This window comes from Argentina anserina, chromosome 2, assembly GCF_933775445.1.
Source record: "Argentina anserina chromosome 2, drPotAnse1.1, whole genome shotgun sequence".
Taxonomy (NCBI): Eukaryota; Viridiplantae; Streptophyta; class Magnoliopsida; order Rosales; family Rosaceae; genus Argentina; species Argentina anserina.
Genome location: NC_065873.1, coordinates 25141927 through 25155798, shown reverse-complemented (window position 1 = coordinate 25155798; position 13872 = coordinate 25141927). Strand labels below are relative to the sequence as shown.

General features: G+C 39.4%; 4 protein-coding genes and 1 non-coding gene across 9 annotated transcripts; 1 reads left to right on the top strand and 4 right to left on the bottom strand.

The window, feature by feature from the left end:
* Positions 1 to 606: 606 nt before the first annotated feature.
* On the bottom strand, positions 607 to 2604 carry LOC126782177 (40S ribosomal protein S3-3-like). The gene is made up of 6 exons (XM_050507366.1): positions 2447 to 2604; positions 2203 to 2350; positions 1942 to 2113; positions 1193 to 1247; positions 966 to 1097; positions 607 to 874 (listed from the first exon to the last, which is right to left on the bottom strand). Exons 1-6 carry the CDS (start codon positions 2483 to 2485, stop codon positions 686 to 688), a joined length of 735 nt encoding a protein of 244 aa, XP_050363323.1. The 5' UTR covers positions 2486 to 2604; the 3' UTR covers positions 607 to 685.
* Positions 2605 to 2778: 174 nt separating this feature from the next.
* On the bottom strand, positions 2779 to 6001 carry LOC126783173 (peroxisome biogenesis factor 10). The gene is made up of 11 exons (XM_050508589.1): positions 5803 to 6001; positions 5689 to 5720; positions 5516 to 5605; positions 5320 to 5414; positions 5006 to 5216; positions 4742 to 4811; positions 4565 to 4643; positions 4268 to 4398; positions 3793 to 3884; positions 3263 to 3345; positions 2779 to 3189 (listed from the first exon to the last, which is right to left on the bottom strand). The coding sequence occupies exons 1-11, from the start codon at positions 5999 to 6001 to the stop codon at positions 3087 to 3089; spliced, it is 1185 nt and encodes a 394-aa protein (XP_050364546.1). The 3' UTR covers positions 2779 to 3086.
* Positions 6002 to 6147: 146 nt separating this feature from the next.
* On the bottom strand, positions 6148 to 6219 carry TRNAD-GUC (transfer RNA aspartic acid (anticodon GUC)). The gene has a single exon. It is a non-coding gene; the product is annotated as a tRNA-Asp (tRNA).
* Positions 6220 to 6344: 125 nt separating this feature from the next.
* LOC126782184 (NAD(P)H-quinone oxidoreductase subunit U, chloroplastic) lies at positions 6345 to 7779 on the top strand. Its single transcript, XM_050507380.1, has 5 exons — positions 6345 to 6633; positions 6738 to 6799; positions 6880 to 6969; positions 7052 to 7195; positions 7555 to 7779. The coding sequence occupies exons 1-5, from the start codon at positions 6357 to 6359 to the stop codon at positions 7651 to 7653; spliced, it is 672 nt and encodes a 223-aa protein (XP_050363337.1). The 5' UTR covers positions 6345 to 6356; the 3' UTR covers positions 7654 to 7779.
* LOC126782182 (E3 ubiquitin ligase PQT3-like) lies at positions 7680 to 13230 on the bottom strand. Of its 5 annotated transcripts, XR_007670743.1 has the most exons (17): positions 12998 to 13230; positions 12749 to 12833; positions 12616 to 12652; positions 12372 to 12499; positions 12216 to 12274; positions 12047 to 12128; positions 11834 to 11961; positions 11561 to 11731; positions 11175 to 11486; positions 10916 to 10963; positions 10791 to 10831; positions 10602 to 10692; positions 10308 to 10521; positions 10089 to 10220; positions 9014 to 9767; positions 8437 to 8761; positions 7680 to 7794 (listed from the first exon to the last, which is right to left on the bottom strand). XR_007670743.1 is itself a non-coding variant. In XM_050507379.1 (16 exons), exons 1-15 carry the CDS (start codon positions 13164 to 13166, stop codon positions 9041 to 9043), a joined length of 2406 nt encoding a protein of 801 aa, XP_050363336.1. In that variant the 5' UTR covers positions 13167 to 13230; the 3' UTR covers positions 8034 to 8761; positions 9014 to 9040. The 5 variants fall into 5 exon arrangements, 4 of the variants coding, with proteins under 4 accessions (XP_050363336.1, XP_050363333.1, XP_050363334.1 ...); XM_050507379.1 differs by lacking the exon at positions 7680 to 7794 and having other exon boundaries at positions 8034 to 8761; positions 10308 to 10503; XM_050507376.1 differs by lacking the exon at positions 7680 to 7794 and having other exon boundaries at positions 8036 to 8761.
* Positions 13231 to 13872: the final 642 nt, after the last annotated feature.

The window sequence follows — 13872 nt, the reverse complement described above, 5'->3', positions numbered from 1 at the left end:
CACAAGGATAAGAAACGAGAGAGATATACCTGGAAGTAATTATACACGTATTTCACCAAAAGAAACTACTCTTAAAATCTTATCATGTGAGTTAATAAGGGTTCGAGTTTAATAGATTAATAGATTGAGTTCAATTAATTTTAGATATGAACCCAAAATCGTTTTATCAGCTTTGTTCATAGACATAAACACACCACGATGTCAACAATCCTTATTGTTTTGCTTCATTTCATTGATAGACTAGTCTAGGCGTGGTCTATCTCATGAACGGTATTGTTGGTCAGCATGATGATATGAATTATGAAGCAGCACATGTTGCTTGCTAGTTATAAGATGACTCACATTCTGAACACTAGTTAATTATCTGGTTGAACACTCTTGTTAATTAGGTCGGCCGCTGAACTCATTATTTTGGGTTTGTGTGTATGCATGAATCATACATCTTGATTTATTACTATCGTAGCGCATGAACACATTGAACCAAAGTGAGCGGATGGCCGATTATACCAAAATGATATAAACGTACATGGATGGAAATTATACTAACAGGATTGATCACATTAAGAAAAATAAAAAAGTGTAGACAACACAGATATGCAAACAGTATGAAACATCAAGGTTCCTCTCATCATTGAAACAATAAACTGCTGCAAAGATGCTACATAGGGTGAAAACAACACTCATATTAAACTACAGGAACAGGAACGGGCATGGCAAGCGGATCTATCTCGATTTGTGCCATTGGAGGAGCCGGAGTATAAGTTTCTTCTTTAGGAGTATGGATGGTCACCAAATCAGGGAGAGGGGTCATTGGTCCTTGCTTCCCCTTGGGATCCCAGTCAAGCATGATCTTGACCTTAATACCGAGCACACCCTGTTGCCGTACCCAGCGAGTCACACAATCATTATCCCTTCAAAATAATTAGGCAAAAATCAAGCAAACACAACAGTATGAGAAGGCTAACCTGTCTAAGAAGAACGTGCCTAACAGCAGAGTCAATATACTCATTGACAGGTTGACCAGAGGAAATCATGTAACCATCTTTAAACTTCATGGCCTTGGCACGTTGTGCCCTGAGCTTTCCACTTACTATAACCTGATGAGAAGATTAATTTTAGACTTGAACGAAAAAAAAAAAAAAACATATATGTTAGTTCAGGACAAAAACCAAAAAAAGAAACTATGCAGTACCTCGCATCCCTTAGCGCCACTCTCCATGACAAATCTCAAAACACCATAGCATGCCCTGTAAGAAGAAAATATCATGTATTGCAAACAATGTTTGAAAAGGGAACAAAATGCAAATTGGATGTTGGAGAATATTCCAAACTCCAAGCACCTGAGAGTAGCACAAGAAGCCTGACAAACTCCAAAAAGGCTTTGATTTAAGCATTGATTTAAACCCCAAGGCTTATGAAGCAAAGACAGAAGGGAAATTCAATTGAACAATGCTAGAGTAATGCGCAACAATATATAGAAAATGTAGACAGCATCAAATTCACCCAACATAGGTAGAAAAAAAATATTAAAACATCAGTTCAACGACAAACCATGATACTGGCAGGACACAGGCACTAATATTCCCCCAGTAAGAAGTTACATTCAATAATTTTTGAATCAATCCTGAGCTTCTGATACTATGGGATAATTCAAGTTCTTTGAAATACATTACAGAACGGCGCTTTTTTTTAACCATTAATCATAGAGATTAAAAAAAAAGAAACATAGCGAGATTTACCATCTAATACACAGCCAGGAACAAAAATTACTGTCATTCCAAAGCAAGGAAAGCATAGATGGCACAAGCAAATATTGTCACCCTCAGACGCGAGTAGGTACTTAATCACACAAGCTACTAGCTGAATAGATGACTTCAATTATGTATTCCCACATGCATCGAAATCCAGTCATAAACAGAGCGTAGCGTAAAAGAAATAAACCTGCGAACGGCAAGGCCTCCGAGGAGTTTGTAACGGAGAGACTCGGCCTGCGCAATGGCGCAGAGTCCCCTATTGTTGACCTTCTCGGCATAAAGCTCAACGCTTCCCTCAGGAAACTTGAACCTCTTCTGTACCACAGAGGTCAGCTCCCTGATCCTCCTTCCCTTCTCACCTATTAACACTCCAATTTTAATCTAATTAAACACTTGAATTATATTTAACCTAATTAAATACAATTGATCTGAGATCAAAGAGAATAACCGAGAACGTTCTGGGTGCGAGTGGCTCTGATGATGATCTCGGTGCGGACGGGAGTGACCCTGACTTCGACACCGGAGTAACCATCCTCGGCGAGCTCTCTGGTCAGAACCTCATTCAGTTCGGCAAAGAACACACCGTCGGCAACGAACTATCAAATTATAACAACAAAGTTTGAATCATTTATAAAGCAATTATAAGAATTCGATGCTGATTCAAATAACAAGTACCAGGGATTAGAGTTTACCTTTCGCTTCTTGCTCATCTGAGTCTGAGTAGCCGCCATGCTGGGCAAGATCGGAGAGGTTTAGTTAGTATTCGGCTATTACTTGAAGCAAAACCCTAATTTCATCTGCAGCGCACATATATTTATACCGACTACCAGGGTCCTGATCCGACGGCTCGTGTGCTTTCACTTCATTTCTGGGGTGTTTTAGGGCTTTGCAGCCTGCGTATGTTTGGGCATTTGGTTGGGCTAGCCACTAAAATATGCTCCATAGTTTCATGTCATTGATAAATTACTTCATTACCAACGTGACGATGGAACTGGCCAAGTTTTAATCTTGAGAAATCTCCTCCAAATGTTTTGTCATGGTCTCATGGGTGACTTTTTTACATTAAGTTTTATTGTAGTGGACTACTATTTCACTGAGAGAGAATTGACCCTCCTCTGCTCTTCAGGGATATTACAAAGTTGTGCTACGTATCAGTGGAAACCATGTTACAATCTCATGGCTTGTTCATTGATTGTTGCGACTACAGATTTGGGATAAAAACTCATTGCTTCCCAATTCTCTTCTACCATAACCTATCTATTATTCCCGGTAACAGACGGTTGTCTGATATCTTTAACCAGGACAAGTGGCTCGACCGCTCAACTGCTATCCCTAGAAGTCTGAATGGTACAAGCATACCAGGCTCGAATGTGTAATAGGAGTCCGGCAGAGGGGGCATTCGGGTTTTTCATTGCACCATTCCATAATGCAACTCCTGCAGATGGACCACGTTAAACAAGAGAACAAAGAGAGAAGAAAGGTTTCATCGAATAGCAAGGAGACATTACCAGCAGAATACATGACCACAAGGTGTGGCTGTAGGGTGTTGGCGATTGCTCAAACAGAGTGTGCATTTGCTGATCCCGCTCACCTGAGGCGAGAAAGGAGGTAATTTTAATGGTCACTCAGTTAAATGCTTCAGATGGGAATGCATGATGACGATTCTTGTTGCCAGCACTTGAACTAAGACCCATGAGATCTATAACTTTGCAAGTTATGCTTTTGGAAAAATCAATTTTCTTAGAACTTTGTGGATCATAACGCATATAGCCATTGCATAAAGAACAATTTGTAATAGATAAGTGGTGCAGTGTAGTGATACAAATCCCAGGCCAGAGAAAGCATTGTGTCCCATATTGTAAAACCAGTATTCTATTCACATAATACAAACTTTCTACTGTATTATGCATGAGTACTCTTCAGACTTCAGTTATGTTGTGTTTAACACTTTGAATCAGAAACTGAAATATTTTGTCACATAGAAGTATCGAACATGCTAGTCAATGCAAAATTATCAGTTGGATGATTAGAATTGTACCTCTGAAGTTGATGAATCAGAAACCCAACTACCCTTCGCCCCATCGCCTGATATCAAATTGCCTTCCTCATTTAACACGAGCAAGTCACGACCTATAACACAGATTCAAAGGAGACAGACTCTTATTGTCTACTAATGGAAAAGGAAGTATCACCATGAAAAAGATAAGAAACCCAAAACACACAAGTTGGAGAGAAGAAACTTAGATATAAGTTGATGACATGTAGGCTAAAAAGCATCAGTCTTGAGTTGAGACAGTATAATGAGTTGATCTTATCACTTTTTTCAATCGTATTGTTTTAGCTGAGCTACTAGAAAGAGGCACCGGCTGTGATGCTATAAAGAGAGTTCAGGAGTGTTGATACACCTGGATGGTAGTCATGGTACACATAACTGTGTATGTTTTACACTAAGAAAAGAAATTGTTTTCATGAGTTCCCAATGGCAAGTATTGAAGTGTTACTGAGATATTGACCTGATGAAGTTTGGTGTGCACCAAAAGTCTGCTGAGCTGAAGTTTCTATAGAGGATAAATTGCTGCGCCGTAGTCCTTCAGCACCGATGATACAAAGCTGAATCAGTAGAAATATGCCCAGAATTTGGTATCTGCATGGGGGAGAAACTAAATTGAGACTGAATTTCATGGATAAAGAATTGGTGTACAATTGTCAGCTGAACTTTCTGAGACAAACAGGTAACCAAAAGCAGAACAAGTGCTTTAGGTGAGGCTTTTCATGATTAACTTAGAATTCTTAGTATAAAAATTCCATACCTAGGCCGTTGGTTAGAAGGTTTTCCAATGAAGACATAACGAATGCCTGCTGCGCGTTTCGATATATGATAATAAAGACCTGCAAAGAATCAACAGTAGCATGGAAATTAGATTGTTTCCCAAATCATCATTTAAACTATCACTATAATAGACATGAAATAGTAAATTTTGAAATACCTTCAAAGTAAAAGAACATGAGGTTGGCACGTATAACCAATTGCAAAAACTCTCGAGCTATAGGGAGAACCTAGATGAACCATCACAGAGACATTAACTACAAAAGACATTCTACCAAGATTATCTGGGCAGAAAAGACAACAACAGCAAAAATGCGAGTGAACTAACTACAAATCCCAATGAACAAGAACAATTCTCAAGGAGAACTCAGAAGAGTTATCTCTACATTGAGAAACATAACAGGTGCATATGTCACAAATGTACCGTAGGCCATCTCCGAACTGCAGAAAGCCACAACGCATGCAGTCTCTGCTTCAATCTCCCGAGAGCTGAAACAGACACCGGTGGTCCGGAGGAAGACGCAGCATGACTGACTGAAGAAGACTGTGTTTCATTGCTCATCAAAGCACTGATGCTGTAAACTTCATCAGACTGGGAGTCAGCAAGGAGCATGCCGCGGTTAGCAGCTCTCGAACTGCAAACAGTAAATCAATATACCACACACATCAACCCATCTCTGATCTCCCATAATTTAGAATTTAAAAAAGAAACTAAAAGGGCAGGTTGGGAGTAAGGACCTAATTCTCTCTGCAATATAAGGAAGAGCCGTCTGATACACAATGAAAAGCGAACGCCTTGCTGGCGTTGGAGGCAGCCCATAATGTCCTGCAACCTAAACAAAACGAGTGTTTCCAAATTACCAACTACAAGAAAAAAAGAAAAAAGCTTCAAGGTGAGAGAGATTGATTTTGAAGGTGAATAATATAGAAAAACCTGAGTAATATCACAGTACTCTTCTCCTAGGGTTTGCTGGCCTGACCCTGTAGTCAATATGTAATAGAGCATTTGCCCAAGAAGCTTCGTCTGCCATATAAAGTTATAAACATAATGATCAACTAGTTATGCATTGTTTCCAAAGCCGAAGCTAATTTGAGAAATGGGCTAACCTCGTTCTGGTAAGCCACGGCAATTCTAGTACCTAAAGGAACAGGAGTGAAATTAGTACAAGCTTGGGTTTAATTGGAGCTTAATTGAAAAGGTTTAATGGAGAATTGACGAACCGAAGAGGTGGCGGAAAGCGTCGCGGCAAGCGTCGTAGACGAAGGAGGCGTACTGGTCGTCCTTCTCGGCGGCTCTCATGACCTCCGGCTGAGCCGCCAGGGGGAACCGGCGTGCCGCGGTCGGGTTGCTGCTGGGGCCAGCTTCGTCTCCCCCCAGCCCGGCCTGCTGGCCCGACCCGGTTGCTTTGTTACTAGCCATGGTGTGTTGGGAAGGATAACTCATAACTCTACTCTCTTATGTGTTCGGCTCAATTTTAAGTGTATACATACCTTCAAGAAATTAGAGCATGGAATGGATTTCAGAACGACGTCGTTTTAGTCCAGGAGGAAGAGTTTAAAAAAAATCGCCGTTGCCGGGGATCGAACCCGGGTCACCCGCGTGACAGGCGGGAATACTTACCACTATACTACAACGACCTTGTTGCTTGATAAACCAATTATATAGTACAAAAACATAAATTAGAGAGAGATTTTGGCAGATAATAATCGTTTGGCAGAGAAGCAAAGGCAAGTCTTATCTCCCACCAAAACACACCGGAGAGAAGCTTTTCTGAATGCCAATGGCGGTGTCCTCTTCCACTTCTACATTATATACTGCTCAGAAGAGCTTTCCTATACCAACTCCGAAAGATGGTTCTGCATTCCCAAACTCCATGACCATCAGGTTTTCACCAAAGCCGCGCAAGTTTTGCCTTAGAAGTTCGAGTAATGATGTTTCAGCAGCCGAGACTGCATCTGCTGCTGAGAATGATGAAAGCTCCATTGAAGTTCCGAAAGAATCCTCTTCTCTGATTTCTGCCCTCAATGTCGAACGAGCTCTTCGTGGCATACGTACGTAATGTTGATCAGTGATCACCCTTTCCTCATAAACCTCCAGCTTCTCCTATTTCAGTTCAGGCTTCATTTAACTAACAAGAAATGTTTTAGAAATGCAGCAATTACAGATGTGAATCACTATGGCAGGCTCGGACTTCGACGAGGATGCACATCCGACCAGGTCAGGCACTTCAATTTCAATTATTTAAACATCTTTAGTACACCTCTGTAACCTTGTGTGCTCCCTTACTAACTGTGCAGATTGTAGCTGCATATAAAACCAAGCTTGACGAGCTAAAGAGCCAGGGATTAGAGGAGGATGAGCTGAACAAGAAATTGGAACCTTTAAAAGTCGGTCAATGAGTTTCTCATATATTCATAATTTTTAAGACAACTTCATTGGTCCTTGAATGATGATTATGTTCATATATAGGAGTCCTTCATAATTTTATCGTCCGCCGATGAGAAAAGATTATATGATTGGAGCCTAGGCAGGAGTGCAAATCCAGACACATATCTCTGGCCTTTTGAGGTTGAGACTACCAGAGCAACGCCGGATACTCCCCCACCAGTAACGGTACGGTCTCAAATTTTATTTCATGGTTCCTTCTAGGCTAGCTTCACTAATTAGGCATTTGACCTTAAATTAGGAGTTCTCAGTTTTAATTCCACCTCTACCCTAGCAGATTGGCTTGTCCAAGTTCAATTCATTTCAGTCTTGACTACTTGATATGTGCATGCATGATGCCCCGTTTATCTCGAGTCATTTTATACCCCTCTACGTATTCCAGTATACTGTATGCTCTCTTAAAAATTTTGAAGTATATTTGTATCTTCTCTTGTTCCCTTTTAATTAAGATTTCAGTTTCAGTTAGTTTTGGCCCTTCAAGTTCAGTCCATGAATGAAAGTCCTCTTGCGTGATTTGTCTGTCGCAGGAACCCGAAGACTTCGGTCCGACGAGATTGGTGGGATACTTCGGGTTGGGATGGATAATATTGTCCCTCGTATTATCCATCGCCCTTAATCGAGGATAGATTTATTCTCTGTTGCAGCTTCACATTTTCTTTGTACCTCTTGAAACACTTTGTGAAAGTCGGGCTATGGGACATGCATTGTATTGGTGAAGCAACTAAGTGCATCAGTTTGGTGCATTAAAAAGCAAGACATGTACCTACCTGTAAAATGGAAAAAGGATAACAATTAATCCATTAGCAAGTAAACTATTTGCGCAGGTATTTCACCTATGCAAAATATTTGTTTGGCTCGAGTCATCCGACAATGGATCACCACCAAAATCCACTGCCTTCACTTGTCCAGGTAGAAAAGACCACAATGTATTGTATCAAAAATTATATATATATATATATATTATAATATAAATTCCTCGAGGAATATTCAAATTTCAGCAGAGTGAACCTATAGACCTCGCAATACACACGAATCATATACAAATAAAGTCTAATACGAACTCGTATATATACAGTAAAATTGATAAAGGCCGCTATAAGTAATTGAATATTCTAGTTTAGGAGTTTCCAGCTCGAAGTCTTATGATTCGGGGTCGATAGTTCATTTTTCAACAAAATATAATAAAATCATATATGAACAACTAAATGAGGGCTATCAACTAATATAAACAACAGATTGAAAACCTTTCTAACGTGAATAGAATGAAAGCCAACAACTAAACATGTCCTAAATGTACACATAAATGTGCATTATATCTGTGACTCAACATGCATTGTATATGAATAAAGAAAAAAGAATCTGCAATCCCCAATTTATACATACAACATACTGTCTTTCATTTGGTTTACCTTTTAGGTCCATCTTTAACACAAAGGAGTAATGACAGAAGAAGAAACAGCAAGCTCCCCAGTTTTCTGGCTCATGTTTCTTCATCTGATTTTCTCTGACAGAGAACATACCTTCACCAGCTTCAGCACATCTCGGTCTCTCGGCAAAGAGTAAGATTCAGGAGAGAAAGGCACTCAACCATATGATTATATTAACCACTGCAGCTCTGTTTCAAGAATTTGTTTTTCTTGCCTTCCTCACAATGGTCAGACTAAAAAATGGAAAGATTTTAGTTAGCAGATACCAATACGAAGTTACTTCCAAAAGCCTCCCAGTCACTTAAATCTGTATCAAGAAAAACCAAGAATCCTCATTATATTAGAAGTACCAAAGAGAAGTCCACAGTGACTGAAATCAATTTGCCACTTAGTATGGGACTATAGGTAGATGCTTTTCAAGAAAAATAAATAAAACAAATACTGTGATAGCTTTGTATTGTCTAGTAACATGTATTAGCTAATACAAGTATCAAACTGAAATCAAAAGTACCAGACTGAACATCAAAGTTGAGAAACATGATTTCATCTACAAAATTACCTCACAAAAAAAGCCTTGCTGATCCTATCATTTTACCCTTTTCCGTTTACAATACCGATAATCTTCTATCTGATCTTCATCTGACCCACTAACCATTTTCCACCTGTCATGACCCCGCTCATCAGCACTAGACTTAGATTTGTGCTCAGATTTTTTAGAATCGTGACTGCTCCTCTTATCACTGGAAATACTGTGTCCTAAACCAGATCCCGAATTACTGTGATGTTTCTGCCTTTTGAAATCATGCTGATTTCTCTTTCTCTTATCATCTTTCTCACTAATATATTGATGATGACTCCGACTAGAATCACTACAACACTGCTCTCTTCTTTCCTTCTGATATCTGGAGCTTATGTGATCGTGTTTGTGTTTATCACTGTCATACTGCTCTCTTATTTCATTTTTCCTTCTCAAACTTCTATAATAATGTTTGTGCTTCTCTTCACTGTGCCCACTGGAGATACCCGGCATATCATCCGTTTCTGAACTTAATTTCTCAGTGCTATTATACAGTTTTCCTTCCCTATGACCAACCACCAAACGAGAAGTCTTCTGATGATCATCAACCAAAACTATGTGATCATCATGTATCTCATTACAATGGTGATCTTGTCTTGGGGACCTTCTAGTAGAGCCGTCGCTGGAGTAGTTTACACTCTGTTCCATGTTAACATAATATTCACGCTCTCGCAATCTTGCAGTCCCATTATATTGTTGCCTCTTCCGGCCTTCATCGTCATCACAAGATTGATCCCTGGTCCAGGCAAATACACTCATATAAATTAGCCATTAATAATGTGATAAACAAAACTAACAATATCAGTTCAGATCCAAAATACGACCGGAAATATGCATGGACCAATGGCAGTTTAATTTGAAAAGGCAGGAGTCCACCATTAACTTCAATATATTTCATGTGTTTTAATTTGTGTGTGTTATTGATAAATAGATAGTTTTAACAGCAAAAAAAACCATTGATATATGCAGATTCACTTTAGAGACCAGCAAAGAAAACAAAAACAGGAATATGTGCTACTCCACCACAGAACACCAGCAGAATCATTGTATAACGTACCTCCTTAAATTCACATTTGAAAGTTTTCTCCTCTTTTCTTGACCTTCAGGATCTGGAAAGTCTGAACGACCTATATCACAGTCTTCACTAGCTTCGGGAAGAGGTGTTACACCTCCCATCCCCATATATCCACTGCAAGATGATCAAAATCATTATAGTGCAATGTAATCTTATATACTTGTATATCACATAAAGAGATCAACAAATAAGGAAACCTACCCAAAGCCGGGAGCTCTATACATGGACGGCATGTGCATGTATGGATGAACAGAAAAAGGAGCAGGAGGAATTAACATGGCATCAAAAGCTGTCATTCCCTGATTTCCGTATGGATATCTAAAAGATGGGGTATAAGGCAATGGAGCCACATCCCAGTACAGTGGCACATAACCTGGCAAAGCTGCTGGCATAGCTCCTGGAAAGATTGCATTTCCTGATTCACAAATATGTAAGCATCAGATGAAAAATTAATAGCATTTTAAAAAAACAAAAAAGAAGCCATCAATTCCATACCTGAATGAAGCATATGCTGTGAACTGGTAGCAACTGGACATTCTCTTATTAAATGGTCTGGGGAGCCACACATATAACAAGCACGATCCCCCTGATATCATTAAAACATGTCAAGAGAATTCTCCCCCCCCCCCCCCCCCCAACAAAAAAAACACAGAAATTCGCATGTTTCATTTTTACATATTTTACCTTTCTATTCCTTCCACACTCCAAAAAACGTTTTCCACCACCTGAAAAGTAGCATGGTTTTTAAAAGGTAAGTCAATTTAAAGTGTAGTTCTCGCAAGTCAACAAGTACCAAAGTTAGATACTACCTGCAGTGAAAACCCAAGGTGGGCCCTTTTTCTTCATTACAGGTTCAGCTGGGATAACATCACAAAAGAACAGATCAAGATTTAAATATTGAGGTGCCAATGATACAAGCTTCATTGGTACAGCTAAAGGTCATGCTGGCAGTCTACTTCCGTAAGCAGATTTCAATACAATAAATGTAAGTGGCTTTTCAAATATACATTAATGATAACATTTAGAAAGCGAACAAATGAGAAACATAATTTTAAAAAAAAATGATACCTTTCTCAGGTAAAGGCTTGCTTGCCCCTTGGAAATCATCAAAAGCTGCCGAGCCATATGGAGCCACATGAGTAGAAACATATCTCTCTCCATCAAATTGATTGTTCTTGTGCGAGAACGAGGGAATTTTTTGTGTGACTATTGGACCAAAATGATACGGTGCATCATTTCTGAATGGTGAGTAACAAGCAGACTCTCCTAAGCAATTATTAGATCCAAACCCTGTTTCAGGAGAGTGAGGCAACTTTGACTCCCTTTGAAGGATACTACCACCACAAGAGACATCTTTTGCCTGGATCCCCGATTCTCCATCTGTTATAATAGACCAGTTAGGCATAAGATTGAATTGAAGAAGTTTAGAAAGAGTACCGATATAAAACTCCTACCTGGAGCATATTGGCAAAAGGCGTTATCTGGAATAGTGATAAAATTTTGAGACTCTTGGAAATGCTCTATTGCTTGCCTAAGAGATATATTTGGTAGCAGATCCTCAATTCTGCACTTGGTTGAAAAACACATGGGACAGCTTGCCTTCTCAAGCAACATTTGATGAATGCCTGAACCAAGAAACGTGGACACTTGACATATTAATCCTAAGAAAAGGAGAAAATATGCGGTACTTTCTCAGAACAAAAGAAACAAACAAACTGTAAACATACATTTCTCACAAAAACTGTGCTGGCAGCAGGGTATCATCACAGCCTCCTTGAAAATCAAGTCGCATAAAGAACATTTCATCTCCGATGGCATGCCAGCATTTTTTGCATCTACGGGGTCACGATTAATCCTTCATGTAACAAAAGTAAATATATTAGGTCCTTGAGACTGAACGACAAGATAAGAAAGATTGATGCAGCTACTGGATATCCTACTTTTCCAAATTAAAGTCTTCTTGAACCCCAGGCTTTGACTTTGGCTGTGGTATGGTTTGTTCAGCTTCACCATGTGAATGACCTATATAAAATGTGTGGTAACTGGTTAGCATAGACCAAACCCATTAACAGAAAGTCAAAAATCTGATACACAGAAATAACATACTACCAGGAATAGCATCAATTATCCCACTTGTTTCGTGACAACCTCCTGCTGGCTCCAAACATCTACTTGCACATTTCAACAAAAATGAAAGTAAGTGTTCTTTTGGTACCAAAGAATAAATGCATTGAAAATCTTACAGATGAAATCAAGCATTTATACCTTGGAATGCCTTCATATCCCGGACTGCAAGCATCCTTGTCTGCATCCAAACCAGAACAAAAGACGGTCGCCTCTGGAACAGGATAGACATCAACCCCAAAGTCATCAAAGTCAATCGTCTCAACATTCTACAAAACAAATGTCATACCAAATAGTAAGTACTATACAGCTTCAAATGTGAGTAAACACAATCCGGAAACACTGCTCTAAAATGCAAGCTTTCAAAGTTAAAAAAAAAACACACCGGTGGGTTCCCAGAGTCCTTGCAGTTGAAGTTAGGCCTGTCACCATAGTCTTATATCAGTTAAAACCAGAACAGTTAAAAAAAATTACCAACAATTAAACCTCTAAGCATATCACAGTTACAGAAATCTTACATATCCACATGTGCTGACCCTGCCGGAACTCTCTTGATAATCACGGCCGAGCCGCTCGGAATTTGGATGTTCTCGTTTCTATAATCTGAAAATCAATTCCGGAGGAAAAGAGTATCAACACATATTCATACAACCGTCTGCATAAACCCTAAGAAATTACCAAGCAGTAAATTATGTCTCAATTGCCAATCCCTAAAACAGAGAAACGAAGATGATATTAACAAGGAGGAAAGGGGAGGGAGGGTTGACCTTGACCGGTTGAGGCGTTGGAGAAGACGAGATCGGAATCTTGACAGATGTTGAGGTGGCAGTGGCGGATGATTTTGGCTTTGAGATCGCGAACGGAGATTGAGGCCCGACCTTCGAGGTCGACGGAGTCGAATTTTTCAGAGCTTCGGTACTTGAATTGGACCGCCATGGCCGAGTCGGATCGGTGGGTCGTCGGAGGTGTTTTCGGATGATCAAAGTTGTTTGTTGACGAGGGATAGCGATGGAATTTCGTTGATTTTCGGTTTCTTTTGTGCGAAAGCGTATATATATTGGACTCGCTTTCGAAGCCCACGCAGAAGTTTCCCTCCAGTTGGCGGTGAAATGTGTGACAAGAAAACCTTGTTTGGGCCTATGGTTTTTTTTTTTTGTTCTTTCTTGAGAGAGATACTTTCATGGATGCAATTTGTTAGATGCATCAATATATATATATATATATATATGCAAATTGTGAATCTTCCTCTACTTAAATTTAAAAAGGAGAAAACAAAAGTGCGTTATTGGCTGAAATATGTGTTGCCTGAATTTACTTGGAAAATATATACATAGAATAGAAGGAAATATATCAATGTTTAAGCCTAGGGGCTGTCTATTTTCGAAGTTGGAAGCCATTATAGATGAGATGTTAGTAGTCCAAATTCATAACTGATTACTAAATTCACAACTCCCTCAAGATCACTCTTTTTAATTAGTGAGAAGGTTGTTCGTCACACATCATATGGAACTCTCTACAGGCTACAACGAATTAAATATTGTAATTATTCATCAACACATTAAAAAAACTAATGCGTGAGAGTTGGTAGTACCATTTAGTCTAGTAGCATAAATACTTTATTGAAAGTGTGAGCGGACTCACA

What these genes read in the sequence shown, in the direction of transcription:
- LOC126782177 (XM_050507366.1), bottom strand. Translation starts at nt 2,485, where the DNA reads ATGGCGGCTACTCAGACTCAGATGAGCAAGAAGCGAAAG. An exon ending in AGATGAGCAAGAAGCGAAAG is followed by an intron (nt 2,351 to 2,446) that starts GTAAACTCTAAT and finishes ATAATTTGATAG; the next exon opens with TTCGTTGCCGACGGTGTGTT. An exon ending in TCGCACCCAGAACGTTCTCG is followed by an intron (nt 2,114 to 2,202) that starts GTTATTCTCTTT and finishes GAGTGTTAATAG; the next exon opens with GTGAGAAGGGAAGGAGGATC.
- LOC126783173 (XM_050508589.1), bottom strand. Translation starts at nt 6,001, where the DNA reads ATGGCTAGTAACAAAGCAACCGGGTCGGGCCAGCAGGCCGGGCTGGGG. An exon ending in CATGTTCTTTTACTTTGAAG is followed by an intron (nt 4,644 to 4,741) that starts GTATTTCAAAAT and finishes GATTCTTTGCAG; the next exon opens with GTCTTTATTATCATATATCG. An exon ending in CTGATTCATCAACTTCAGAG is followed by an intron (nt 3,346 to 3,792) that starts GTACAATTCTAA and finishes TTCTCGCCTCAG; the next exon opens with GTGAGCGGGATCAGCAAATG.
- LOC126782184 (XM_050507380.1), top strand. Translation starts at nt 6,357, where the DNA reads ATGCCAATGGCGGTGTCCTCTTCCACTTCTACATTATATACTGCTCAG. An exon ending in AGAAATTGGAACCTTTAAAA is followed by an intron (nt 6,970 to 7,051) that starts GTCGGTCAATGA and finishes GTTCATATATAG; the next exon opens with GAGTCCTTCATAATTTTATC. An exon ending in ATACTCCCCCACCAGTAACG is followed by an intron (nt 7,196 to 7,554) that starts GTACGGTCTCAA and finishes TGTCTGTCGCAG; the next exon opens with GAACCCGAAGACTTCGGTCC.
- LOC126782182 (XM_050507376.1), bottom strand. Translation starts at nt 13,166, where the DNA reads ATGGCGGTCCAATTCAAGTACCGAAGCTCTGAAAAATTCGACTCCGTC. An exon ending in AGGACTCTGGGAACCCACCG is followed by an intron (nt 12,500 to 12,615) that starts GTGTGTTTTTTT and finishes TTTGTTTTGTAG; the next exon opens with AATGTTGAGACGATTGACTT. An exon ending in TATAGAGCTCCCGGCTTTGG is followed by an intron (nt 10,221 to 10,307) that starts GTAGGTTTCCTT and finishes ATCATCTTGCAG; the next exon opens with TGGATATATGGGGATGGGAG.